General features: G+C 35.8%; 1 protein-coding gene across 2 annotated transcripts; it reads right to left on the minus strand.

The window, feature by feature from the left end:
* Positions 1-5: 5 nt before the first annotated feature.
* Positions 6-27177, minus strand: LOC124640032 (spastin). 2 transcript variants are annotated; one of them, XM_047177616.1, is made up of 11 exons: positions 26604-27177; positions 25524-25694; positions 25164-25328; positions 20305-20498; positions 18541-18732; positions 12890-13004; positions 11982-12124; positions 10033-10223; positions 9586-9785; positions 8100-8279; positions 6-7097 (listed from the first exon to the last, which is right to left on the minus strand). In XM_047177616.1, exons 1-10 carry the CDS (start codon positions 27064-27066, stop codon positions 8116-8118), a joined length of 1998 nt encoding a protein of 665 aa, XP_047033572.1. In that variant the 5' UTR covers positions 27067-27177; the 3' UTR covers positions 6-7097; positions 8100-8115. The 2 variants fall into 2 exon arrangements, with proteins under 2 accessions (XP_047033572.1, XP_047033571.1); XM_047177615.1 differs by having other exon boundaries at positions 18541-18744.
* Positions 27178-27268: the final 91 nt, after the last annotated feature.

Here is a 27268-nt window from a genome sequence, read left to right on the forward strand (position 1 = left end):
ACAAGTTTCACAAATTATTATTATTTATTTATAAACCGTGTAGGTATCACATATGCTTAGTGTAACATTCACGACAGTTTAGGCGAAAGTGTGCTTAATTATGAAAAAATATCATCATTTTTTTCCCTTGTAACACTCAACGACACTTAACTAAAGATTTGTACACACTTTGGGACACTTTCAGAATAATTTTATTGTTTCATAATCGATTAAAAAAAAACAAGAGTGTATGAAAATGTCGACTGCCCCAAAGTGTGTACAACTCCCAACAAAGTTTTAGTATTTTAGTCAAATTGATAAATTCGTGCGCTTAAATTAAAAATAACAAGTAGCGTAAAGGCGAACGTGTAAAACAATTACAACCACGTTTTAGAATTTCCATTCGCAATAAATAGGTGAATAGTGGCCTATTTATATAGAAACGACAACATAACTTACAAAAACCATTATTTCACTTAAAACAAGAGATTCAATCCAATTTGTAACCGTATTATGACAGTAGTAATCCAGTGCGCAAAAGGGACGGTGCTATTTGTATTGTATAGCTCCATCTCTCTCGCACTGGAAAAAAAATCTCAGCTGTCATAAAACGGGTTCAGTACGTACAACGAAACATAAACATCAATTTCAACCTTAAAACATCATTACTGTATAAATAGGCCGGAATAATTAGAAAAATGTAGAATAACCTGAATAAATTCAGTTACATTTCATTGTCTCTTACATTTAGCGAAAAGCGAACCTTACAGTTCTTGCAATCAATAGGTACAGTAAACCGCACATTAGTGGTAACTGTCACGTACCTTAACTCAATAGTAATAAGTACGATTTTCCTATGAAACTATTACCACTGACCTGAAGTTGACTGTACCTTATCATAAAACAATCACATCAAAACGACTTAAGAAATAATTTTTGAAATATCTTTATTTAAGGTAACAATCAGTCGCGTGATACTTATTTGTTACGAAGCTCATTTTGTTTGAAATAAATATTTTTTTCATGGCTGTCTGTCACCCTAGTATTAATAAATTAAATTGAAAAATGAATTTAATTTGTTTCATTTAAGTTTATATAAACTTTTTTAATTATCGATTTTTTTTATGTCAAATATAATGTAATAACACGTCCAGGGCCGATTCATATAAGGAGATCAGCCAGCTGCGCAGGACATATTATAACACATATGCACAAGCTTTCGCGCAGACACAAATGCACTCACTGTTCCTTCACTCTCATCTCATAATCCGACACGACCAACTTTATAATGACAGACTTCATAACGAACTTTATAGTGACCGAACTTTATAAAGACAGACATTATAATGGCCGAAGTTTATAATGACAGACTCATAATGACTGAACTTTATAATGACAGACTTCAAAATGACCGAAGTTTATAATGACAGACTTCATAATGACCGAACTTTATAATGAGTATCCTTTATTCGACTTTTTCTTCACTCTGGGTGACAGACAGACGCTTGCAAGTCGACGTAACAATAGTTTGTAATTAAGAATAGTGCGCATAAAATAAATAAGGCATTGGGTTTTATTCATATCACAGCGATGCAAAGCACGATGATAAGAATTTCATTTTGTTCATAAGGATTGGTAGAGTTGCAAGATTTTGAGTTCACGCAATATCTCTAGTAACAAAACCTCTGTTTTATAATTGTATGTTATTTCAAAATAATATTTAGTACGTATATTGCCTATATCATCATGTAATAGATTCCTGATCAAGTAGAACTTAAAACCACAAAATTTCAACTTAAATATTTCAGCTTCATGCTGCCGTATAATTTGTCTTTTTTTTTAATAGGTTTTGTTGCAACAGATATGAGACTGAACTCAAAATTCTCACTGGTAAGATTTAATTTCGAACCAAAACCAGCTAGCGATCTAGCGTCCTAAAATTATTTACCATTCATAAAATGAGAAGGTGTTTGATTCATAAGTTTTTTTTTTTTAATTGTGTAAACGTCATAATGTGCGTGCTGCCAGCAAAAATATACTTTCGAAATATCCCGATAAGATTGTATACGAAATACTTTTTCCTTGTATTCAGGGTTTCATTCACAAAGTTATCTCGCTTTAAGTTTAAATCAGATTATGCACGTGATGCTTTTACATCGATACAGAATTTTTATTAATTCGTTAGGGGTAGAAAGTATAGAAGGAATAAAAGTAAAGAAAAGTTTAGATATAGAGTTGTTTTATCGATAAATTCTTGAAAAATATCGATGTTCACTAGTATCGCGTAGCAAATATTAAAGCTGTTTTCTGCTAAAATTAAAGCTGGATCGATTAATTCAGTGAAAAGATTTGAATGACCTTCAAGAAATTTCATCAGTACTGACATAAGTGCCCTTTAAAAAATAAACGATATTTTTTTGCTTTGGCTAACTTTAGTTTAATTCATTTGTTCTCATTTGGCGATCTAAAAAGATACATAATTTAATTTTAATATGCAAACTTCACATTGTCGTAAAACGTAACGTAACTAGTAAACAGTTTACGAATACAGAAACAAGAAACATATAATACGTTGCATTTAAAAACTTATTTTTCAAAAATCCCGAAAACTACAACCGAAACATCAAAAACGATTGTTTAAAAGAATCACAACGTTATTTTTACTTTACTTGCACACTTGCCTTAAAAAGTTTTCTTTTATTAACAAAAAAAGTTCAGGGATAAACCTCGACATACACTACAGTGCATAAAAACGTAACCAGTACACATATTATTCACGTCTCCATAGTTATTTAAAAAATGACATTACATTGACGAGATCCACACTTAACAAAAAAAAAAAAAATAACACTCAATAGTACCATTTCGTTTAAAAAGATATTCAAAATTCGAATTCAATCAGACCATCAAAAAGCCATAGAGATTGTGGCCAAAGCATTTCATTCTGCCAACGCCTCAGGGAAAAAACATATTGTGCGACCTACTTTACAAACTCCTTAAATACACCTTCGAATAATAATACATACACACACATGTTAATATCCATTTCATATAAAACATTACTCTTACTATACACGTATTTTAACGCGCCTTCTGTTCATATATTTTGTTTACCAGTAGTGTATGACGGGTTTCAAGATTCAAGGAATTATTCTATCTAAACTGTCTTCTGTCCACTGAAATGTTCAAGAAATAAATATGTGTTTTTTTCAAAAGTCACTATATTTTTGTCATTCCTTCCACTATATTTTTTTACTTCTACATGCTCACACGATTTGAAGAGTGAGCATAAAAACGTAACTAAATACTTGAACTGACGACATTTCATGAGAGTATTCATCAGTTCAGATCAGATCCATTAAAAATAAAAATTCTTTAAATCGGTTGCTGTCTCTTTTGACAAGTTAAAAAGTGTTAGCAATAGATTTAAAGCTTTAATTTTAATGGATCTTTCTGCAACTGACGGTTTATTCGATAGTACTTATATATCTTATCTCTGCAATTCTTATGCTGACCCATGTCAGTGGACAGTAAGTGTAAGAAGCAAAAATGAATCACTGCCATCTAGTTTAGTACTAGGAGAGGTAACACTATATTAAGGGGCGTATCTACATGGCTGCGGGTTGTGGCGTGACTTTGAATTTGACCTCAAAATAACTGTTCTATCGACTCCTTCCCGGATATGTTTTCGGTCGAGTAGACCGCTTTCTATTCCTCCTGATATGGTTCTCTTAGTCTCATCCTTTATTTTAAAATGATAAATCACTACAGGATCATATTATATATTTCATCATATATCATTCAAATTATATATATATGTAAGCTATACTGATTGAATACAGTAAAACGTTCGCGCTGCTTAACACCTTCGAAAAGATCAACTATTGCAATTCCCAAAGTTTTGGGGCCGATACAAAAAATCGCAATGTTTCGTCTCTCTGGCATTCACCTCTTCATTTTCATACAATCTATTATATAAAACCTTTTCGTTCACAGATTAAAAATGAAATTTTCGATTTTGCAGAAAACAGTACGGCTACCCACCCTTCCTAAAATTCCCTTTCGAGGCATCCAAAGTCACGCCAAACCAGAAACATCAGCATAAACACAGGGCGGACCTACATTACATTATCTAAAACTACATATTAACTTTAAAATAGACGCTACGATAACTGCACTAACCACTATATCGCTGTCTTTTTAGGAAATCTGTTTACTATCGTTACAAAATCTATTTAACGTTTGGCTAACACGATATGGAGCGGAGATGAACTAATACTCGATACACAACTTCTAATAAACCACTTTAAAATAAACCGCAATAAATAGGTATAAAGTAAATCTAGCCATTTGCTGAATAAATAAATCTGGTTTGAAATATGTCTACCTATCTATTAGAAGTTGTATATCGGGTTTACGAGGGAGTTACGGTATGAAAACTTATTGCATCTGTCCGATTGATAGAAATAGATCTAAAAAGATCATGGAGATCATAATCTATTAAATTTAAGATAGAATTAAAATAAAAACATTGAGATTCTTATACATACCCAATAAATTGCTTTTCTCAATACGAAAACAGTCGATGAACAAGCGAATAGAAACCTTATATCTTCAACGTTAGAGTTCAACCGTAACTCCCTCGTTTGAGTAACACTCAGCCAGAAAAATAACAGCACATATCGTGATTTAGTCTTTTGGAAGATACGTGATATTTTGGTTTAGTTTTAAGCGTATTGTAGTGTAAGACAAACTCGACATTTATTTTTCTGGCAAAGCAGAACCACCGAGACAATTGTCGATATAAAAGTTTATTTAATTATTTATTATTCTAGGACAAGACATTATTGACATAATACATAGAACGGTGTATTTACTTCATATTAAAATGCACATATATGCTCTATGTCTCGATAGTTCGACACGATTCGTTCACTACATGGCACTATGTCAACTCTACAATTACATACAAACTGCGTGGTCCTGTAATTGATAATTTCCATTAAACAACTTTCAATCCAAGAGATAGACAATTTGTAACAAACTATTACGAAAATATATTATCATTTCAATACGCTCAAATCATCGTTACCATTACAACATTTTGAGCAAACGATTCTAATTCAATCTGCTAAGGAAGTGATGTGCTACCCGTTTTCGATTATCGATAAAAATTATAATCATTCATAAGATTTGCAGCATATTATATACTATAGAAAAGCATAATTTTAATTTCGCGATTGCGGCAAGATAATTTTCTTGATAAAATACAAAATAATAAAATCAACAGAATTAGATTAATTAAGTACATTTGATAACAATTTTAAAATGAAATTTATATTTTGGCTGATAGAGATTTACGGTAGAATTCAATAAAATACCGCAAAACTATGCTAGCCTGAATAATAAACAGTTGATTAATTTGAAAACTAAGGATTATCTAAGAACACTGGGCAGTGTTTTGTACTAACCTACTTTTGACTTATCGACAACCCTATGACAAATCATTTAACCTTACAATATGGGTTTCAATATATTTAAATCATCGATATTTGATCTACGTATTGTATCTGAGGTGATCATACAATTAAGAATCTGTATTTTGTTATGATCTCTATTTTTCACCACAAGTGAGATTACAGTATAATAAAACTAGATATTATGCAGTAAAAGTAATAAGTACTGTATGTAAAAATGCGTTTCGCTACTTACTAAAATACGGGTTTTGGTGACATGTATATTATATCATATACATATTGCAATAATATTTACTTCATTCTTACACACTACACCTACATAAAGGTTGTCGATAATTTTACTCAATAAAAAACACAATTAAAATATAAAAATTTCATTAAGCTACAATACAATTAATTGCAATAATTCAAATATACAAAATTATGAGGTAATACTATAAGGTAAACTCAATTTGTACAACGATTTCATTTTGTTCAGCTGATAATAAATGTGATTATATATTTTATTCTATAAAAATGGTAACAAAAATTCATCATGATATTGTGTTATATTTTGTAGTAATGTATTTTGAACTATAGAAGTACAGTCAACCGCGTGAAGATAAACACATTCACGTAAAATACAGATCAGCTTTGTTTAAATAACTTTTGTCACCAGTACCAATGTCATGCGGGCAACTGTACATAATTACATTCCTATAAAATCGAGTACTTATGAAATGCGGTACAATTTTTAAAACATACTGTTTTGCAAAATAATTTTTCGATAAGAAATATCATCATAATTCGTGGGCAAGATTATCCACAATTTTATATTTGGTCCTTCGGGTTCAAAGCGGAACTAAGCCGAACAAGCCAAAAGGATGCATGATAATGAAAACTAAACTTTCTGTCCTTCACATAGAGACCACTTTCTAACATTCCTTTTGACTGGACGGGCATTAAGAGGGCTGGTATAACCCGCCTCGATACAGAAGCGTTTGGAGCAAAGCGATCCCTTTACATCTATATACATTGAAAGCGGCTTCTATAACGAGCCGGGTTATATCATTTGGCGTCACCCGTTAAGGACTATGGAGTTTGGACATTTGGATTTAGAATAATAATTTTTAATTTAGTCCCATAACACATTCAAGGGCTGTATTCTTTGAATAAAATTGTGGTACAAATTAAAAACAATTATTTCTATTTAACACTACTCAATATTAAAAGCGTCAACACTGACATACTGCATGGCAAGTTTCACATTACACGTAAAATCGATTACGGCAAACATCGATAAAACTAATCGACTGGGCATCTCTACTTTAATGGACTGTGGATTACGCAAAACAGTCAAAATTGACTAGATGCGATTCAACATTAAAATGTGACTTTAATATGTCAATTGTAAAGAAACCGGTATAATGCCCCGACCACACTTCTGGGAATGTGTTTATTCAAGGAGATCCAAAAGGAATATGGCTACTTCTATTTTTAATCTGTGTAGTGTGGTCAAGACATTAAAGTAGGATTATATAAAATTTGAGCGATGAATATTTGCGTGATAAATATTATCAATTTGTAAATCAACATCGTACATTCTATTCTCTATTCCCTTAATTTAATGACTCACCATTATTCTGAGTAAATTACCGATACCTGTAAAAAATAAGGTTTTATATCGGGTGTGTCGTTCACAATCACATTACATGAAATGCGTTAATATACTGGTTAATATAAGTCGATTAACACAAAGAAAAAATAAAAATACGTAAAAATAAAAAAATGATTTAAAGAGTAGAGAGTAGAAACAAAGTAAAGAGAATAAAAATGTGCGAAAATTAGAACACCATATAAAAGTCAGTCATTACAAACAACTGAAATTCTCCCTTGAAAACTGACAGCTGTCAACCGATCAAAACATTCGATATTCCTAACTTTATCTTTGCTTTACACATCATGTTGTAAATTATAAAAACGAAAAATGACTCCTGTGGTTAAACCACTGAATGGATTAGGTTATTTTTTTACAATTCGCCATAGAATATTATGAAGTATATGCCATAGGATTTAATGTGATTATGAACGACACACCCGATATAAGAACGAAGGTCAAGGTCATGTAACATCCTACTTTTATAAGTGACCTTACTTAAGATTAGGTTTTCTTTCTACAAGGTCTTTGACAAACACTATTTTACGGATGACATCTTCTGCCATTTCCTCAAGTTATTCGACCGTCTCATGAGTAACAGACAATAAGCCTGAGAAAAGTGATTCAGAAAATAAAATACTGCAAAAATAACGGTAACTTAAAAGGAGTTTTTTTTCCTCGATTATATCCAGAATTTACATCCATCCATCCATCCTGAATTTTATCATCCTACTGCACACAGGTTTTTCATACAGTGAATAAGAGCGTCCATCACCACGCTTGCTCAGTGGAGATTGGCGAATTCAAACTCTCTTGTCCAGGTTCCCAGAGATATTTTTGTCACCTCAGTCATTTTTGCACGAGCCTTTTTATCGTCTCACTGCCTTTCTCATTAGGAGGAATGAGCATTAATCACCACACACGCTTTCTCAATCCGCTTGACATTACTGTTCAAGATATACACAGACAACTAATGACATAAAACAATCAATATGAACACACATTACCTGTATAACAAATGCTTCATAGCCCAAGATCCCCATATTGCACGGACCACTTCTCATAGGCCACTAGACTGTGAGGAGACACCGACGGTCGGATCCTCTTCAGCGCGTCCATGAAGTCTTGGAAGGTTATCGGCCGCACGAGAGACAGGTCTAAGCATTTTACTTCCTCAGGGTCCAGTTCTGTAAAGAGAAGGGTGGGTGGGTTTTAGAGTATGAGGATATGTTAAATGGTGAAGGATTTGTTGTGAAATTGTTATCAGTTCAGCAATGCCAAGCGGATATGTCATAATGAAAAATCTTCTAAGAAAATAACGTTGCAAAATGCCAAACTGATCGTTTTAGTCACCCCTGCCGTAAGTTATTTGCCCTGAAAGAAGGCGACTGCTATAATGGCATCTCTGCTCATCTTTCCTTCTACCGTATCTGTATAGCTACCCCAAAAATTGGAATCAGTTCAGAGGTTTCACCATGTAAAATCGACACATTATATTAACAATAAGATTAATGTAGGTTGATTATACACATAAGCTAATGAAATAATGTAGTTACGTAACAAGGAGTATTGAAAGTTGTACATGTAAGTCAGACGCCTCCCACGACATGTCATAAAGTTTATTGACCGTATGATTTATGCTTATAACCGAATTTCGAAATAATTATGAAGTGCAATTGGTACATATATGATTCAATTAGCATATGCGAAGTAGGTTAGAATTATAATTAAAGTAAGACACCACTAGTAAAACGGACAAGGCTCTGGTGACCGACTGGTGGCGGTATAACCACCACATAGCACCAAGTGATATTAAATGCTTTAGTTACAGCATTTAAAAATATCCTACACTGCACTTATCAATACCCATGCCCAGTGCTCAGTATGGGCAAATACCCCCAGCATGCATGGAGACCTTTGTTCACCATTGGATGTTTCTCGGCTAAACCCCGACCTTCAAACTAAATTGTGAATTTATACAGACGAAGTGGCGAGCTTCTTATTATATTTACCTAACATAGATTGATAGTTTTTAAGTTACCAGTTGGGAGGTGTCGTGGGCGTCAGTATCAATGAGCCGATTCAGTTTTATGACTTGCCTGACATTTGACAAAAGCGGGTCAAGGCTTTGCGTGCAACACCGGTATTGCCAGATGCATGCGTTACGTGATTATTTATTGTATGTGCTACATTCAAAATCTGAATAAAATATTTGGTATGCCATGTGGAGCTAGTATGGGAACCAGAGTCACGCTCGAGAGTGAGAAAAGACAGGTTTCAGATGATATTAAGATAGAGGGGTATATGTAGACACTTTTCCTCGCAAAATGTGAGGGTTAAGCATAACACTGACACGTCTGAACCTGCTCCCAGAGACACGAAGACCTTTAGACTAGAAAACCGTTACAAATCCGTAGACCAACCACGGCTTCAGCTACTTGGCTATACGTCCTTGGTAGGAAGGTGCTGTATGGGAAGTCTAATGGTTCGTACCTCTGATGGGGCCGAGCGCGGCGTCCCGGCACAGCGCGGTGAGGTCGCTGCCGGAGTACCCGTCGGTCAGCGCCGCCAGCCGCGCCAGCTCCTCCTCGCTGAGGGAGGCGGCGGCCGCCCCGCGGGCTAGCACGCGCTTGATCAGCGACATGCGAGTGCGAGCGTCCGGTAGGCATACGTACACGCGCTTTGGGAATCGTCTGGGGAAGAAATAGATAGAAATTCAAAATTCAAGGGCCTGGTCGAAGAAAAAAATTGAGTTCATAAAATCCGTTGCTATGATAATAAAACAGAAAATTCCATCATAATCCAGACCAGGACACAATTAAATTCTGATTATGTAACTCATTTAATTCAAAAGATATGTAGCGCATGAACAGGCAAAATAGAACCCGCTTCTTTCATACCTATATCAATCGTTACCGCAATGATCTTCAAGCCACTAACCTCAAAGCAGCCTCATCTAACTCCTGCGGCCGATTAGTAGCGGCCATCACGATCAGCCGGTCGGCCCCCGCGGCCGGTAACCCGTCGAACTCCACCAGGAACTCGGTCTTCAGTCGCCGGGACGCCTCGTGCTCGCCCGTCGATCTCTCGCATAGCAGCGAGTCTACTTCGTCCACGAAGATTATTGCGGGCTGTGCGAAGAAAATACGGTGAAAATTGAATGATTTGGGATGAAACTTTTAAAAATGGTAGCCCCATTGTAGTTCTTAAATAAGAAAAAAACTAAATTAAAAATCGTTTATTAAAAGTACGCTGAAAAACAGCTCTTTTCCAATGTCGGAATAACATGAGACAGCCCCAAAACCGGCCACCCTTCACCACTTCCTATGACATGTGTTGTTATTATTGGGAATAAGAACTGGCGTAACAAACTCACGAGTAACATGTCTTTCTTACAAAAAAAAAATCTTAACGATAACAATTTCAATACAATATTATGTCATTCATCATGTACATGCTTCGCTTTGGGAGAGAAATCCGTGGTATGATGTGATGATAAAAAGTAATGAAGTTTCCTTTGCCGTCAAATCCCGTCTCAGTTTTGTGTTTGTTTACTGCGATTGTTTAATGCGTGCATTTTTATCGTGATTCAGGTGAATAGTATTTTCTTCTTCCGAGAGAGGTTTCCACAATTGAAATAAATGACAATTCTGAATTATTTATAAACAAAATCAATAGCACGGAAATAACTTTCATTCATACTTGACCGATTGTCCGACCTTTCTTTTTTAATTGGAGCATATAGGTGCATACGACCTCGTAATATACTTAAAACTCAGTTTAAATAATATTTTATTTAGCAAATTATTGTTTGATGTTCAAAGGAAGTAAAATGAAATGTTCATAAGGTCAATATAGCCATAACGAATGTTTTGCGAAATCGGAAATTGACACAGTTTTTCGTGTGCACGAAGATATTGAATGAATATTTTATATATTTGAGACCTTCATTGTCTGTATTTAAAACGATACAAATCAATATGCGACATTTTGCAAATCTATTACATAAAACTTTATGCAACCGGATGTTCAAACTATAACAATAGGTCTGGTCTGGACGAACAAAAATACCTTCAAGAATGAGTTTCAGAAAGTGCATTCAAACGTCCAAGGAGTTTTTTATCACCGCCAATGCGTTTGAAAGGAGGTCGATGACTTGTGTAGGTATAGACAAGATAACGTGAACCAATGAGGTGGAATATCAAAAGATAATTATTCAAATGACTTCGAACATTTAAATTGGAATTGGATATTGCAATTAGAGGTTTTTTATATGGAGTTTAATGCTAAAATGTCAGTGAGTTTAAACGCTTAATCTTCATGCTTTCTCCTTCACTCGGTTAGCGACTAAACGATTCTTGAAACAGTTGTTGTAGAGTGGCGTTTATCAGATAGAAATCAATAAGAGTGCATCTTTCAACAATCGGTGTAGCAGATTTTCTGTTACATGAGTTTGTATCGCAGTCTGGAACTATGCCCAACAAGCCTCAGCAAAATGTTGCGTTTTTTTTCAATACAAATTTTTTTCCCTATTATCTTCGGTAAAAAAGTATTTCAATTTTACACGAGTAAAAGTTATTCTAATACTTCCCAAGATGACATCATTCGTATACATCACCAAACCTTCAACTACCTTTAGGTGAGTATAGACTTCAACATTTACTTGTAACAGAACAGCGAGCCGCTCTACGATATGTTCTAGTGTATCATCCTTTTACGAACTAAACATGCTTTGGAAACTGAGCTTTTGCCTGTATTGTACCATTCGTAAGAACGGTACATACAACGGTACACAGAAATGCTCTAGAAAATATTGTAGTCTATACTCACCTTTTGACAGTTTTCTAAAATGAAAGCAATAAACAAGTGACAAATCAAGAGTTCCTGACCTGCAGTTCCCTGGCGACCTGGAAGAGAGCTCGCACCATCTTCTCCCCCTCGCCCACGTACTTGCTGGTGAGGGTCGCAGCCGATATGGAGAAGAAAGTTGCTGAGCATTCTGCTGCTACGCACCGTGCTAGCAGAGTTTTACCTGGGTAAGCAAGGATATTTTTAAGCTTTGATAAAATAGAACATTCAAAGAAAATCTAGGCTTACAAATAAGGCTCCTGTTAAAAGTCTTATTTGATGTTAGTTTTCACGAGATGGGTTTCGGAGTGAAACTTGTTTGAAACTCGACAACGTTAGTTCAAAGAGTCTAGTTCAGTCCCACCCACTTCCTTGCGATCCGTGAAGAGAATCTTAAGCGTTTACTCAGCGGAATATAGATGACATACGAAAGTGACTGACTACTCTATGTTAAGGATGCTTAGAGATTAAGTAGTCAATATGATTTTCCTTCGTGAAGGAAGACATATTATTAGAACAGTGAATATTGACAAAAAAGTCGTGGTGGCCTAGTGGGTAAAGGACCAATCTCTCAAGTATGAGGGCGCGGGTTCGATCCCAGGTCAGGCAAGTACCAATGCAACTTTTCTAAGTCTGTATGTACTTTCTAAGTATATCTTAGACACCATTGGCTGTGTTTCGGATGGCACGTTAAACTGTAGGTCCCGGTTGTCATTGAACATCCTTGGCAGTCGTTACGGGTAGTCAGAAGCCAGTAAGTCTGACACCAGTCTAACCAAGGGGTATCGGGTTGCCCGGATAACTGGGTTGAGGAGGTCAGATAGGCAGTCGCTTCTTGTAAAGCACTGGTACTCAGCTGAATCCGGTTAGACTGGAAGCCGACCCCAACATGATTGGGAAAAAGGCTCGGAGGATGTGAATATTGACTGTAATATTAAAGATAACTTACCATTTCCTGGTGGTCCAAAGAGGAGTAGTCCTCTTGCCGGTGATCTCAGTCCAGTGAAGAGTTCCGGCCTCAGAGACGGTAACACCACCATCTCTTGCAATGCTTGCTTAGCTGCCTACAAACAAACAAATGAGCAAAATTATAGCAATAATAAATAGAACAGTAGCATGATTATAAGGGAGTTTTAATTTCACCAGGTATGTTCAAGATTCACCTATTAAACAGAGGCAAAGTAATTGCCGTCATTCGGTCACGCATCTTGATCAAGGACTACTACTTTACGTAAAAACTTTATACTTAGTTACTCGGTACCAAGCCTAAATCATACAGACCAATACGACTGTTATATGTAGCCGCAAGTTCCTCATTAAATAATTCTACTATTTAGCCTTTAATACTTTCTGCAAAAACAGGACAACTTTCGTAACATTTTACAGACTCATACAAAAGCTTAGTACCCAGATTACATCACCCGAAAGTTCCAATACACCCAATCAGTCACGAATATGCTTGTCAAACTGTCCTAAGATACGAGACACGATCAATAACTAGACTAGAACATAGAATTGTAGAACAATAGAGGATAAATCAGCATCGGATACGCTTCAGCAAGTCACGCATACCTTTTTAAAACGATGTCGTAAGAAATAAGTAGAGGACCATGCTCATAGAATAAACTTAATGAAGTAAAGGTAGATTTAGTTAAAAATAGTATCCCAGAGAATCATCTTAAACGGTAAGAGGTCTTTGTGATTTTTGCAATCCCTAACTCATCATCATCTTCTGAGCCTTTTCCCAACTATGTTGGGATCGGCTTCCAGGCTAAACGGATTCAGCTGAGTACCAGCGCTTTGCTATCCATAACTAATTTTGCAAAAAATATTTGTAACACGGTAATTTCTAAACCCAGATATTCATAATTAGATCTTTCCACATAAAATCTTTTCCAAAATCATTTTGAAAATCACTCGTAAGTGGAATTTATCCTGACCTTGTGTGACGTATCATACAGGAGAAATGTATGGTCATGAGAAAAGAATAGATTCACGGAGAAACACAGTAAGTGTGGCTTCACCATATCTATCGATCCATGATTGTTTCACAGACACAATAGGGCGAGTTTTCTTTAAAAGCGTGATTGTACTCTTAAGAACAGACCATTAATTCTATCAGTGAAAGTTTACTAGCATCTCAGCAAATAAAACTCACCAGACAGACCAATTAGGTGAATGTAAAATCGAAATGATTGCTGAAAAAAGTTGTTCAAACACCTTTTTATATCGAATCAATACTCCAATCAAATATAAAATCCACTTGAGAAATATAATTTAAGTCTTTTAACGTAAATAATGGTTCTTAATCATCGTCAATAAAAGTATTTACTTTATCAATAGAGATTAATCATTGTTGAACTTTCTCTAGCTTTTAAAGATGCATTGTGTAACTATCATCGTTCGCTCAATATAATTAAAGTGGTTTTTAGAAAACATTTATAGACGTCAACTTTTGTAAGCATTAAAATCTGCGATGATGGCAAAGATTTATTTGAGAAACGATTAAAGACTTCTCTGCTATTCTCGAGGCTTTATGAGCACAAGGAGCTAAATTCATGATTCAATCAATGCGTTTGGGGTTACCAGAATACATAGCAAGTGAACTTTTTAAGAAGTCAGAATAAGAAGAAAGAAACTATACTAGTAAGGTAGACCCTATTAAAGGTGACGTAAGCACAAATGCTATAGAACACCTCTGACCAAACCCTTAGGGAAAAATGTGACGTCACGCGGAATTAATTACGAGAACTTAGTTCGGTTATTCGGTTCCAATTCCCATGGTGAGAATGGAGCCAGGTATAGAATCAATGGGAACCTATCAAACTTATAAATCGCACGAAAACACAATGGTCTTGTTTTTGTTAGCCGCAAATTTTTGCAACATTGTTTGTATCGATTTCAGAGTACCTATATTTAAAGGACAAAACTAATATTGGGTACAAAATAACATGGATAATAAATGTTGTCCCCGAAGAGTTAGGTATGACAAGTGTCACCTTCATTTGACTAGATATTTTTAAGGCCCAAAAATGTAATCGGCAACAAGTCCAGACAGACAGAATTGGCCATCCTATTACCATCTGAAAAACTTTCGCCCGCTTTGGAGATTGGATAATACCAAAAAATACATGGTATTAAAAAGTACAGATTATTTGTTTAGTAATCTAATCCCACCCAAAACAAAAATGTGAAAGGCTGCCAAGTTCGATAATATGGGAATGCTTCGCCTATAAAAGAAGTGAGTGAATAAGTACCAAGTTCCCATACACATACCTCAGTTAAAAATAGTTATTTTTAATGATGTTACTTGGCAAGTTTTCACACACCTTATTATAAACCTACTAAACGCAATGAATCAAGTATATAATTTTCTATTAAAACTTGCCAAGTAACATCATTAAAAAGTAACTATTTTTAACTGAGGTATGTGTATGGAACTTGGTACTTATTCAGATCTCACTTCTTTTATAGGCGAAGCATTCCCATATTATCGAACTTGGCAGCCTTTCACATTTTTGTTTTGGGTGGGATTTCATTTATTTTTGTAAGGATGTTTATTTTATTTTTTTCTTATGATTAAGTTAGTTAAGGAAATGTCTCATTTATACTATCTTTCAGATTTTTGAATAGGCACTATGCTTCTTACAAAGAAATGAATTAGATTAACTAAATGGACTAGATTTACCAACTGACTGACATGACATGTTATCATATATTATGTTCGTGGATCAAAGTTACACATTTGTTATTTTCGAAAGTGACTCACACTTGGCCGTTTTCAAATTTTTACTTTACTTTGACTAAATACAAACCTTTGTAACGAATTTCAGATCGGTACGACCATTCGAAGGTATCTGTACTAATATTATAAAGAGGAAAACTTTGTTTGTTTGTTTGGTTGTAATGAATAGGCTCAAAAACTACTGGACAGTTTTTAAAAATTCTTTCACCATTCGAAAGCTACATTATCCACGAGTAACATAGGCTATATTTTATCCCGGTACGGGCAGTAGTTACCACGGGACGCGGGTGAAACCGCGGGAAAACGGCTAGTATTATATAAATATAGATAAATTTAGTTCGTTTTAGTTCCTTAGGGGTATAAATTTACACCGGGTATAACTTTACACCTTCATTATTTTGAAACTGACTCACACTTGGCCATTTTCTGATTTTTCCCTTTACCTTGACATAAAGACCTACCTCCATGCCAAATTTCAAGTCAATACGACCATTGGAAGTGGTCTAGGTTTTTGATGAGTGAGTCAGTCAGTCAGTCAGTGAGTGTATAGTAAAAATAGCGATTTTCTGACGTCAATATCTCAAGACCTACAATAGGTATATTAATGAAATTTTGTATTTTAGATAAGTGAGGGGGTCTCAACAGATACTAGAAATTTGATATGCGTAAATAAAATAGATTTTGAGTTATAGGGGGGTCTAATTTGGCCCGAAATGGTTCGTGTAATATAACCCACGGCCGGTGTGTCGCTTTTTTTTGCTCGAACTTGGCGGACACACTGCCGTGTGTCTAGATATGGGAGGCCTTTGTTATGCCAGCTGGGGCTGCGGGATTTTTAAAAAAGAATTACCGCTGGTCTGGTACATGAAGGGCATCAGGAGGAACATAGATTGGACGTTTACGGTTGGATTTTGATAACCTGTCTCATTTGCTTATTTTATTTTATTTATTTATTTAAGTCAGGCATCTGAGGCCCATAGAGAATACAATACATAAATATATTATAACATTAAATCATAAACTAATACATATGTTACATAGATAACTTAAAAACAAATGCACACGAAGTCTCATTTGCTTAGCAGCTAGAGATAATATTCTGACAGCCTAACGAGTAATGGCAAAAGAGGTCCTATCTCTGGTAAGCAAATCGAAAGATAGATAATTTATTGAAGTAAGTAATAAAGTAAAAGTTTATAACTGCCTTCAGTTGCATCTACTACAGGCTTATGATAAACCTTATTGAGGGGATTTAAAACTTCACCAGTTTAATGTTGATGAACTCTACCGCGTTGGAAAAAAGCGTGCTTGCCATTAAGTACTTCGAAGGTTCGTTTTGCTTTTTTTTCCATTTGCCATTGAAGACGTGATCGAAGGCTTTGTGCTTCGCTTGCCGAAAGCTGATGTGACAACGTTACACCGTTATACAAAAGGTCAATGGCCAACAAAACTTTGGGTGTAAAGGTACTTATTGAAGTTAGGGAAAGAGAAAAGAACCTTTCATGAAATCATCCAAGTAAAGGTTTTCGTAATGAATGTTCAATAAGAATAAGAGCCAAATGAGATGTTCAATAAGAATGAATATTGATCTCCGTTCCCAAGATAGCTTTGATTCTTCAGGGCTTCATTTACGAAAAAATAAGAAGTACTCTCTAGATCTCTTATAGTTCGGCCATTCAGAGAATGCGTTCCTGACACGTCGCGATTGAACTGACGACGTAACTTTGCAATGGCGTTGCAGTTACGATAAAAATATTTTTGCTGGTTGTTTACCGTTTTAACAATTGAAGAGCATTAAAACAACATTATTATATCAATAATCAATGAATGTTATAATTTTGTGCCAAACTGAGTGTCAAATAACTTGGTAAACAATATTTTTCTAAATCTATACTGCGCTATTACAAGGTTATGTCAGCGGTTTATATTTTGTAGTGCTGTGCTAAAAATAACAGGCAAGTATCGTAATCTGTTCTTATACAGTTATAATATAAAATAATACGTTTTGATTTTCTTTTTAAGAATTGGAAAATAATGGACTATAAGACTTAATTATAACGTTTATGAAATATAAAAATAAAACTATGACCAAACCGCATTTTTATACTTAGATTAAAAATGGTAACCCCAAATGGCGTTATGGGCCGCCATTTTGTGACGCTAAAACAGTCGTCCGTTGTCGTTTCGTGCGCATAGACCACGTTTTTCAAGTGTTTTCGATCTGTTTTTATTTGATTACCCGGCTTTTGTTAGACCGAGATATCAGGATTGATTCTGTAATTGATAATATTAAAATTATACATGTAGGCGAAGATGATGATGAAGACACCACCTCCTCAAGCAAATCTGAGTCTGATTAATATTCTGTTCGCACATTCAATTCAATGTACTTGTAACAAAGAATAAATAACACAATTTTATTATATGAATATTACCTTTTTTTGGTTTCCACTTAAATAACTAAAATATAAAACAAATGATTCCGCCAATTTAAAACGAAAATAATCTTAAAATAATGCGGCGGTTCATTTTGAAGGAACGGTAACGAACTCAGTGTTATGTTGTGCCCATCACTAGTCGTGACTAACTGATAGGTGTCAGGAACGCATTCTCTGAACGGCCGTGTATATTTTTACACGTGTATTTTCTGTATACCTAACCGAAGTCTGGACTGGTTCATATAGCTCCCTTCCACATAGGGCTTGAACATAACTGGCTAAATTCGAGTTCAGTGTAATTAGCCTAAAAGCTTCTAAAGTCTGAAGTGTTGTGTAATATATTCTGTACATACAAGTATTTATAAGACTGACACTTGTTTTGACTTATATGAAGTTAGTAGAAGAACATTCACTTACATCTTGTCCCGCGATGTCCTCCCAGTGCACTTTGGGACCTCCTTCGACGATTTCGTCCAAAATGAGCTGGACGAGTTTGGGGTCAACCCCCCGCACGCTGAGGGCTGGTTGAGGGGTCCTACTCCTCGTAGGAGTCCCTCGCTGGGACCCGCCGCCTACCACGCGCCGGACTGGAGACCCGTTTGAAGGAACCTGGTATGCGCTCTGAGGTGAGACGCGGTGTACGATGATTTGAGGGTTAATGAATGGCATGTTAATGTGGTAGTAAAGAAAAAAATATTACGTTAGTTAGTTTATAAGTTAGAAGCAAGGATTATTAATTGCATTATATATTACGATCCCAAGAGGATTTCTCCTTGATCGTCACGCTGCGACAAGCGTGGTACAGTAGCTCATACACACAAAAGGAATATTATATCATAATATCTGTTCTATAAATTCTTTCAGTAGACGAAGGCGATAGTTTCAGGGTTAACGCCACAAAGGTGCTTTGTACGACTTACAATCAATTATGAACTTTAACAATGACATATCCAATACATTACAATTACATGCTTCATAACCAAGTATGACATAACCCGAAAATGACTCATAACCACGTTGTGCAAAAACAAATGAATTTTCAATGAGTGAAGGTGCCAATTGGTGATTCTACAAATCTAAATTCAAATATATTTGGATATATAAATATAAATACAAAAAGAAGGTTGTGTACGAATCGAGCCACGCTTTACTTAGGGTGACGAAGTGACTCACCTACTCATACAAATAAACCGGCCAAGTGCGTATCGGACATCGCGATAAATTAAGGAGCGACCGAACGAGCTTTCAGTGTATTTTCGTCTGTTTCGGTTAAGTACAAAATAAGGCAGAAAAATGTAGTTATTTTAAATTTTAACAAAAGATTGATCAGCGGAATCAAATATTGATTAACCTTCTAACAATCTTAAGGTCGATTTCAATTCGAAATAGGGACGAAATTCCCTCCAATTAAATTCCAGGCTTGACGAAAACTATTAGGAGTTACAGAAACACTTTAAATTCTTTTGTAACTTCAACAAACAATCAACATACAGTCAAAAATCATAATATCCGTGTAAACAGTAAATTGTATTGTTTGGATACGGATATGAAACGCGATACTTTTCCACGGGCTAACCGCGGGAGTACCGGTCAATGTATCCGATCGATTCCCATGCCACGTGACTTACGTAAGACACAGCTGTATTTTATCCTGTATAGAAATATTTTTCTTTGTACAAGAGTCCTTTGGTGCAGAAAGGTCACGCAGAAAAAGAATATAAGAATAAGACCCGCGTTTTGATATGTGTGTTTCCATACGTTACAAAATGTTCTTATGTAGTTGTGTAATACTAGCATACAGTCTTGAAGCAGCTTAATTATTCCCTGTAGGAATCGATCCTGCGACAACGAGCGTTACAGTACCGTCTTGCTCTAGTTAAAATATATCTGTCTGTACTTTTGTCCGCTGCAGCATTTTCACTAGAAGAATATAAAAATTGTGTAGCTGAAATTTTGGCAATGTTTTACAAATGTACATTTAGGTACATATTTTATAAGGCTTTCCAAATACAAAAGCCATTATATAGCGCGCGATACTCGACAGGTACTTGGCCGATTTTAGAAATACATTACGCGTTGAGAGCTTATAAAACTTTTGGGATTTTAAAAACATTCGGGAGTAGACTAATTAGGAACAGAGAAAATATTTAGCATTCAATTTCAGACCATAATAACACTTACAGAAAGTTGTCTTTTGACTGCCGGTGGCGTCGATGCCGGCTTCACAGGGTATCTGCTGTAGCTCCCGTTGGAGCTGTTAGGTTGTGATGATGACCTGCCCATGGACCGGGGCAGGGTCTGAGACTTCATCAGTGGGCCCCCAACACCCCCACTTGGCACCCGTCGGCCAGCCGTCGTGAGTTTTCGGCCTGCGACTGAAGATGACTTTGTTAGGAAGATAGTCTTCAAAATTGGAAGTCCGAAACCCACACTGAGTAGCTAACAGTGAAATGAACAGTCAAGAGATAATTTGAAAAATCTATGGAATTGTGTGAGTTGAGAAAATGGGCGATGTCTATGACACTGAAAATCCTTGGCATTACTCCCTAAAAATTGAAAGGCCTCCTTGAATTGAAAGGCCCTTTAACGATGGAGGTTCGATATGAAACTTGAAACAGTCTGTTATAATAATATTATGGGCTATGAATCATCCTAACTTAATCTCTATTTTATATGCCCGTTAAAACTTTGTCAGCTACCACACTTTCTCGATCAAACTGTTAACTTCGAGTTCGATAAAATTTGGCGCAGACCGAAAGCTATATCTTGAGAAGTATATAGGTACATAGTATTTTGTTACACTAGTACATTATTTAGCTCTCCTAGGAAGAAATAAAGGTCAACAAGTAGTTGTCCTAATTTCCATAACGTTATAATTGGAGAATTGTTTTGCATTGGACGATGACGCGGGCGTGTCGTGGACCTGGGCACTACCAAATGATTTTTATTGAGATGAATCATAGCTGTTATTGCGGCATATAGTCATATTAATTTTATCTTAGTTTAAGAAACACTACGCACATTGCATTGTCCTCAATTGTATCTTAATTTACGTTAAAATCATTTAAAATGATGTCCATGACACAGGCTCAATCTTATTTGAATGTCACAGTTCAAAATGTACAGAAAGGAATTAATTCTTATGCAAATTCAGTGTCCTTAATATAACAATACGCATTAATATAGTTACTTAATCTTAAAAAAGTACCTGACAGCCATACAAATCTGGAATTTACCTGGCAAAAATCTTATCGTATCTATGTTTATGGTTCACTATTTTAGAAACTAGGTTACGACGAAGTGCTGTCTTTTATTTTTGAAGCGACTAATTTGGGTCACTTTGGAAGAGAATTTTGAACAAATAACAATCTAGACTAGTTCGTTAACTGTGCAAACTTCTGTGCTAAACTAAAATGGAGGTTAGGCTGTAGATAAAACAAATATTTTAGATAACATTCTTGCTGGGTTAAGATTTTTTGAAATACGTGTAACTAAAAACTACAAATAGTCCAAGCCGATAGAGGGGTCTTGTATTAAGAAAAATCGAATACAGGAAAAAGGGATATAGAAAGAGGAAAATGCAAGAATCTACCTTTAAAAAATTATATCAACTACAAAGAATCGGATAAGTATTCATATTGCTACTAAGCCCGTATCCAGAGGTAGCCTACACTAGGGGCAAAATACACATGCAAGAAACTCCCATTCACCTGCCAACTTGTAGTTAATCTACGCAATAAAATTATACACACAACAAATTACCTATAGTTAACAATAAAACGCTTCATCAAGGATAACGGACATGAATAATCTTATATGTGTGTCCTCGACTTTATTCCTATAAAACGGAAAATAGATGCACAAAGGAGTCTTCTGAATAAAGGGAAATAGTGTATTTTATCTCATCATCGCATGTCTAATTCATCAGGATATACGCGGTTAGAATAATCAATAACAGCCATTGAGCCGCAATAATAACACCTCTAATATAATGGGCCTTATACTAAAGATAAACATTTAAACAAGACAATTTTCTCTTATATTACTTCACTGTGTATTTTTATTATTTCCTTATCCAGCATCATCATTATGCCAGCCAATTTCCGTCCGCTGCTAAACGTAGGTCTCCTTAGCTAATAAAATATTAAGTAAATGTTACTTCTTTTTAGTTTACATAATTACTTATTTATTTAAATGCATTTTCGGAATTGCCACCTAAATTCTGATAAACCTATTTAAGCTACTTTTTAATGGTGTCCAAAATACGTCATACATGTTTTAGGAATGAAAGGACACAACTCCAGTGGCCCTTGCGGTTATGTCGACACCCGATACTTTAAAATCCATTCACCCACAGACTTAAGTCACCTTCTTAAGACATTAACTCGGAAATACATACTACAGTGATTATAACTCCCTTTTCGGGCTTCGGTCACAAAAATAGAGCTGTTTCGGTGACCAGAGCGGTCTGCACCCAAATACACTCGGACGCATTTAACTAAATCGATTGATTGCATCGGCTAGTGGAAAAGGGGCCACTGCCAATGTCAGTGGGTCATCGACCGCTACAGCCACTGTATCATATTGCGAGACGCTTCTAACAGACTGGAAAGGTGCTTTTTATACAGAATGATAGTGAAAACTTTCTTTTAGATAGGCTTGTGTCCGTTACAATCATTCGATGTCTTTGTAAATGTTATCGAAGCACAATGTGGATTGTATCTAAGCTTTTTGGTGAAAGAGATTGTTTTTCTTGCGAAGTTAGATTGCTTTCAACGGGTTTCAAAGTGCTTCTCGCATTGCGAAGAGTTAAATCTTGATCTTATGTTGCTATAAATTTCTTTGCAATATTTGACTGGGAAAAGCTGTCTTTGTACGTGATGTACTCTCTACTCAAATTTCGTTTTTATTTTCTGTTCTCATAAATTCAGACGAACTTCAAATAACCCTTCACCTCCGTCTAACTCTTCAAGGTAAACAGATACTTTATATTACCTAATAGATCACGTATAAACTTCTTCGTTTAATCCAGGGTTAAAAGGGTCGTTTAGTCACGAACACACGCCGAGGTGAAAATTGTATCCAATCAGTTTAAACGTGCTGATCTTCTGAAAACTTATCCAATTTTCTAATTTTCGCTCTGAGGTGAACTAGATTGACCATTTCAGGATTCAAGATTCTCCTATTGGAAACGAGGTTCAAAGAACTCATTACAGTTGACGGCAGAATTCCTCTAATCTATACGAATATTATAAAGGTCAATATGTATTATCTGGTGTCCAGTACTTTAGAAAAATTCTATCACTGATGGGTAGCCCATTTATCGAGGATGGCTTTAAGCTACTTCTGATTTGCGAGGTAGGACCCACGGGACGCGAGTGAGACCGTGAGCGGCTTATTTATCTCAGAAACATTAAGATACTTCGTCCAATCCTCGTATAGTGTGAATCTCAATTACTATTGCGGTAATTCCTAGGGTCAGATCGTCGGTTGTTTCGCCTACGTCTATATAAACGAACTATAACACCATAATAAGCGGTTTCCTTCAGTTGATTCTAACAAATTGTAAATGGCCAGCTGTGAAACTGGCGCTAAATTGTGCGAGACTAACCGTCTACAGTCTATGTTCATTAAATCACCGTGAAACAGTTTATGGTTGGTTTTAATTCTAAATTGGCCTTGTTACGCTTTTGATTGAAAACTGCATGATAGTGAATGAAGACCTGTCATATTCCTTTCATAATAAAAGCTTATTTGGTGTACTCATGTCATGCTACATTTGAAGTCGGAAAACCCTTTTCTGAACACAAAATACAGGACTTCCGATTCCATACAATGCCGCGGAACCAGTGAAACAACAAACATGCATGTTGCTCATTGAACTGCAACGAAATGTTAGGGAAATACAATATGTCGTATGTAAAAGATCGTGCGTGTGCGTTTGGCGCGCTCCATCGCGTCCCCTACGCACCCGTGGCCATACAAAACAAATGAACTGAGACCAACCAGCCTAGGAACCAATCATCAATTAGCATGAATTTTTCGGTCCATAAATTAAAGATATAAACTAGTTTACGTTCAAGGATAGACCAGATATTTTTAAGACTGTTTTTTGCATACATAATGAACAAACCGGACGCTCTATCACAGCCTTGCAGTTTTGTTATCTTAATTCAGCGTAACACCGCATAATATTGTTCAAATATTTGTGTTACACGAGAGGAAAGTTGCATAATGTCAATGTTAACAAAGATAAAGTTATCTATGAGGATATTTATTCAATGAAAATGCGTAATGTGACGTCGAATGCGTAAGCGCATGCAGTATCACGTTTTTTCAGCAATTATTTACATTTTGTTGACTAGACGAATTATTTTTATTTAGGTGCTGTTGAAACGGGGCTTCAAAGCCGAAATCTAAACAAAAGCTAAGACTATAAGCCTGCATTACAAGTCAATGTAACAGTTTTCACTCTAACCGTGTTGTAGACCTAAAAATCTAGACTCTAAGTACATATAACGAAGTCTAATGACGTGTTACGTGTCCGACTTGTGCGCTGTGCTAATAAATGTATGTGCCTGGTTACTATGCGAGACATACTGCGTCCATACATACAAAACTATTCTTACATTTTCCTTCGAAGCCTAGACAAGAATTTTAGAAATTCGCTCCATGTTTGAAATGATTTATGAAGCTCGAGCGCGCGTTTTATACGCTGATAATACTTTTGTTCATCGAAAGTTTGAAATGAAAGAGTTAATATTTAAATGCTCTTATGTATAGATGCAGCGGAAAGCTTAACACGTAACAGATTAACACATCACACGGTGTTAAAAGTTTTGAAACACTTGCAAGCTGATATAATGGTAGGCTGTCAACCCATGCAAACACTGACAATTTAAAACAAAACAGTCCAATTAGTTTCCAATGTTGAGTGTAGTGTTAACTATCAAGTTATATAAAGGTTAGTTTGAATTTCTGATAGAATTTTGCATTAGGTTACGTCAAACGAAGCTAAGCGTTATTTCTTGTGTGTCTACCTTCGTTCGGAGGCTTCGTTTGACCACTGTTACTTTCTGTATGTGCGAGTAACGTCGTCTTGGACTTCTCAAGCCTTCGCGCTTTTAGGGGCGACTCCGTCGGCTTTTTGTCGCTCCGTTCGGGCTCACTCTCTACGCCCAACTTACTGAGCGCGACTAGGTTGGCTACAGTGGGGAATATAAAATTATATTCAATAGAAACTGTAGGATAAGTTGTGTATATGTTGAAAGGAAAATAAAGAAGCTTAGCATGCAAACATTCAGCCGATTTCCACTTTCAAAATAAAATAGCGTAGTTGAGTCATAGCTTGAGTTGTGGCAGTGATGTCGGGTGTGAGGGAATACCATGATATTTCATACCAAGGAAGTGTAGTCTGTCTTTGGCCATGCCTAGATTGGTTTTCATTTTGTCGTGAAGTCGTTGAGCTCTTTGCCAGGCGTCGCCGCGGCCTCCCCAGCAGTCGACGGCGATCCCTCGTTCGAGCTCATAAATGCCTTTTTTGTAAAGCTCTATTGCTAGTTCCTTTTGTCCTGTGGGAAATATCAATGTGTTTGTTGACAGTATTTCTGGGCAACTCAGTTCAGAGAGTGCTAACTTTTGTTACATCCAACTCTTAACTCATTGTTTCATCAATTGTTTTCAAAATATTGTTGCAAACATTCGGATTGACATATGGGAATAATTATCAATGTTATTATCCAATTTGTATCTTTATCATGTTATCTGAAGCAACAGTGGTCAAAGAAAAGGTTAAGTCCCATAAGAAGTGCCTGACTCCAGGAAAAGTTTTGCTGTTTGGGCAATAGTTAACCAATATCAGGTACCAGGATAGCATGAAGTACAAGAGCTAAAAGCTGTAAACTTAAAGTAAGAAGCCCTTTAATGAAAAATACTATGAACATAAGAACCTCTTTGCTTCTAAATAATGATATAGGCATTTTATAGTAGAATGTCACAACTCATGAATAGTTGAACAACTATGCCTTGTTTTTTAATAACAATACCAAATTGAAAACAACAAGATTGTCAAGAATTTTTCTATCCTTTGTTCTAAGATCTCTTACCTCTTTTGTCTAGACAGACAAACTATGTGAGATATTTTACATCTGAATTCCATAATTAAGTTTGTTTTTTTTTTGTGAAATCATTTGTTTGATAGCAACAGCTAACAGATAAAAATAATGAAATTGACTACAATTGTATATAAATACATGTATTTAAATGTCACTAGGATATTAATAAGATGGAATAAAATGGACATAATTTAGCTTTGTCTACACCATTTATACCCAGTTTCATCCATAAAAAATTTGGGAAGTCGAAGTTTGTTTTGATGAACATTTTTTTTCTACATTTAATGTTTCTATTTTTGTTTACTGCAACAATTTTGAGAGAAAAACTATTCTACTAATGTTTTTCAGTTACCACTAGGAACTCACCCTCATTTTCCTCATCAATCTTCAATGCCTTTGATATGTACTCAAAAGCTTTGCGATGGTGATGTTTCTGCTTGGCCAGCAGTGGGTCCCCGGGGCCCACATTGTGTATGTGAGACATCTCCTCGCTGGGGGCGAGCTCCGTAGACACTATACCGTCCTTCACAACCACTTCCAAGTTACACTCGCCCGCTTTACGAGGCTTGTGCATGAACCGATGCGACGCCGTATACAAATATTTAAAAATTATAAAAAGTTGATATAAAATTGATCTTAGCACGTTAAACAGAATGATGATTGGGAAAGAAACGACGTAAAGATTCCTTTTATGGACAGAAGGTTGCGAATCATTTCGCAACGCTGACCCCTTTGCTAGGTCTGCATCTGTCTTCTTGGACTTACGGTTCGGGGACCTCGTAGTTTTACGCGACAAACGGCCACCATTTGAATCGTCACCGGACACCATCAAGAACACCAACACACGGGCTTGTTTAACACAAAATCTCCATAAAATTTTCAGACAAAGAAATGCGAGCTTATCCTACTCCCTATCATAAATACAGCAAAAAAATTGTGATCTGTGAAACGTATTATTGACAAATTTTGACGTTTGTCATGCTTGAGCTGCAGCTACAAAAAAATAAACTCAAGTGGTAGCTTTATTTTTA

The sequence above is a fragment of the Helicoverpa zea genome, chromosome 20 (assembly GCF_022581195.2).
Source record: "Helicoverpa zea isolate HzStark_Cry1AcR chromosome 20, ilHelZeax1.1, whole genome shotgun sequence".
In the NCBI taxonomy this organism is placed as follows: domain Eukaryota; kingdom Metazoa; phylum Arthropoda; class Insecta; order Lepidoptera; family Noctuidae; genus Helicoverpa; species Helicoverpa zea.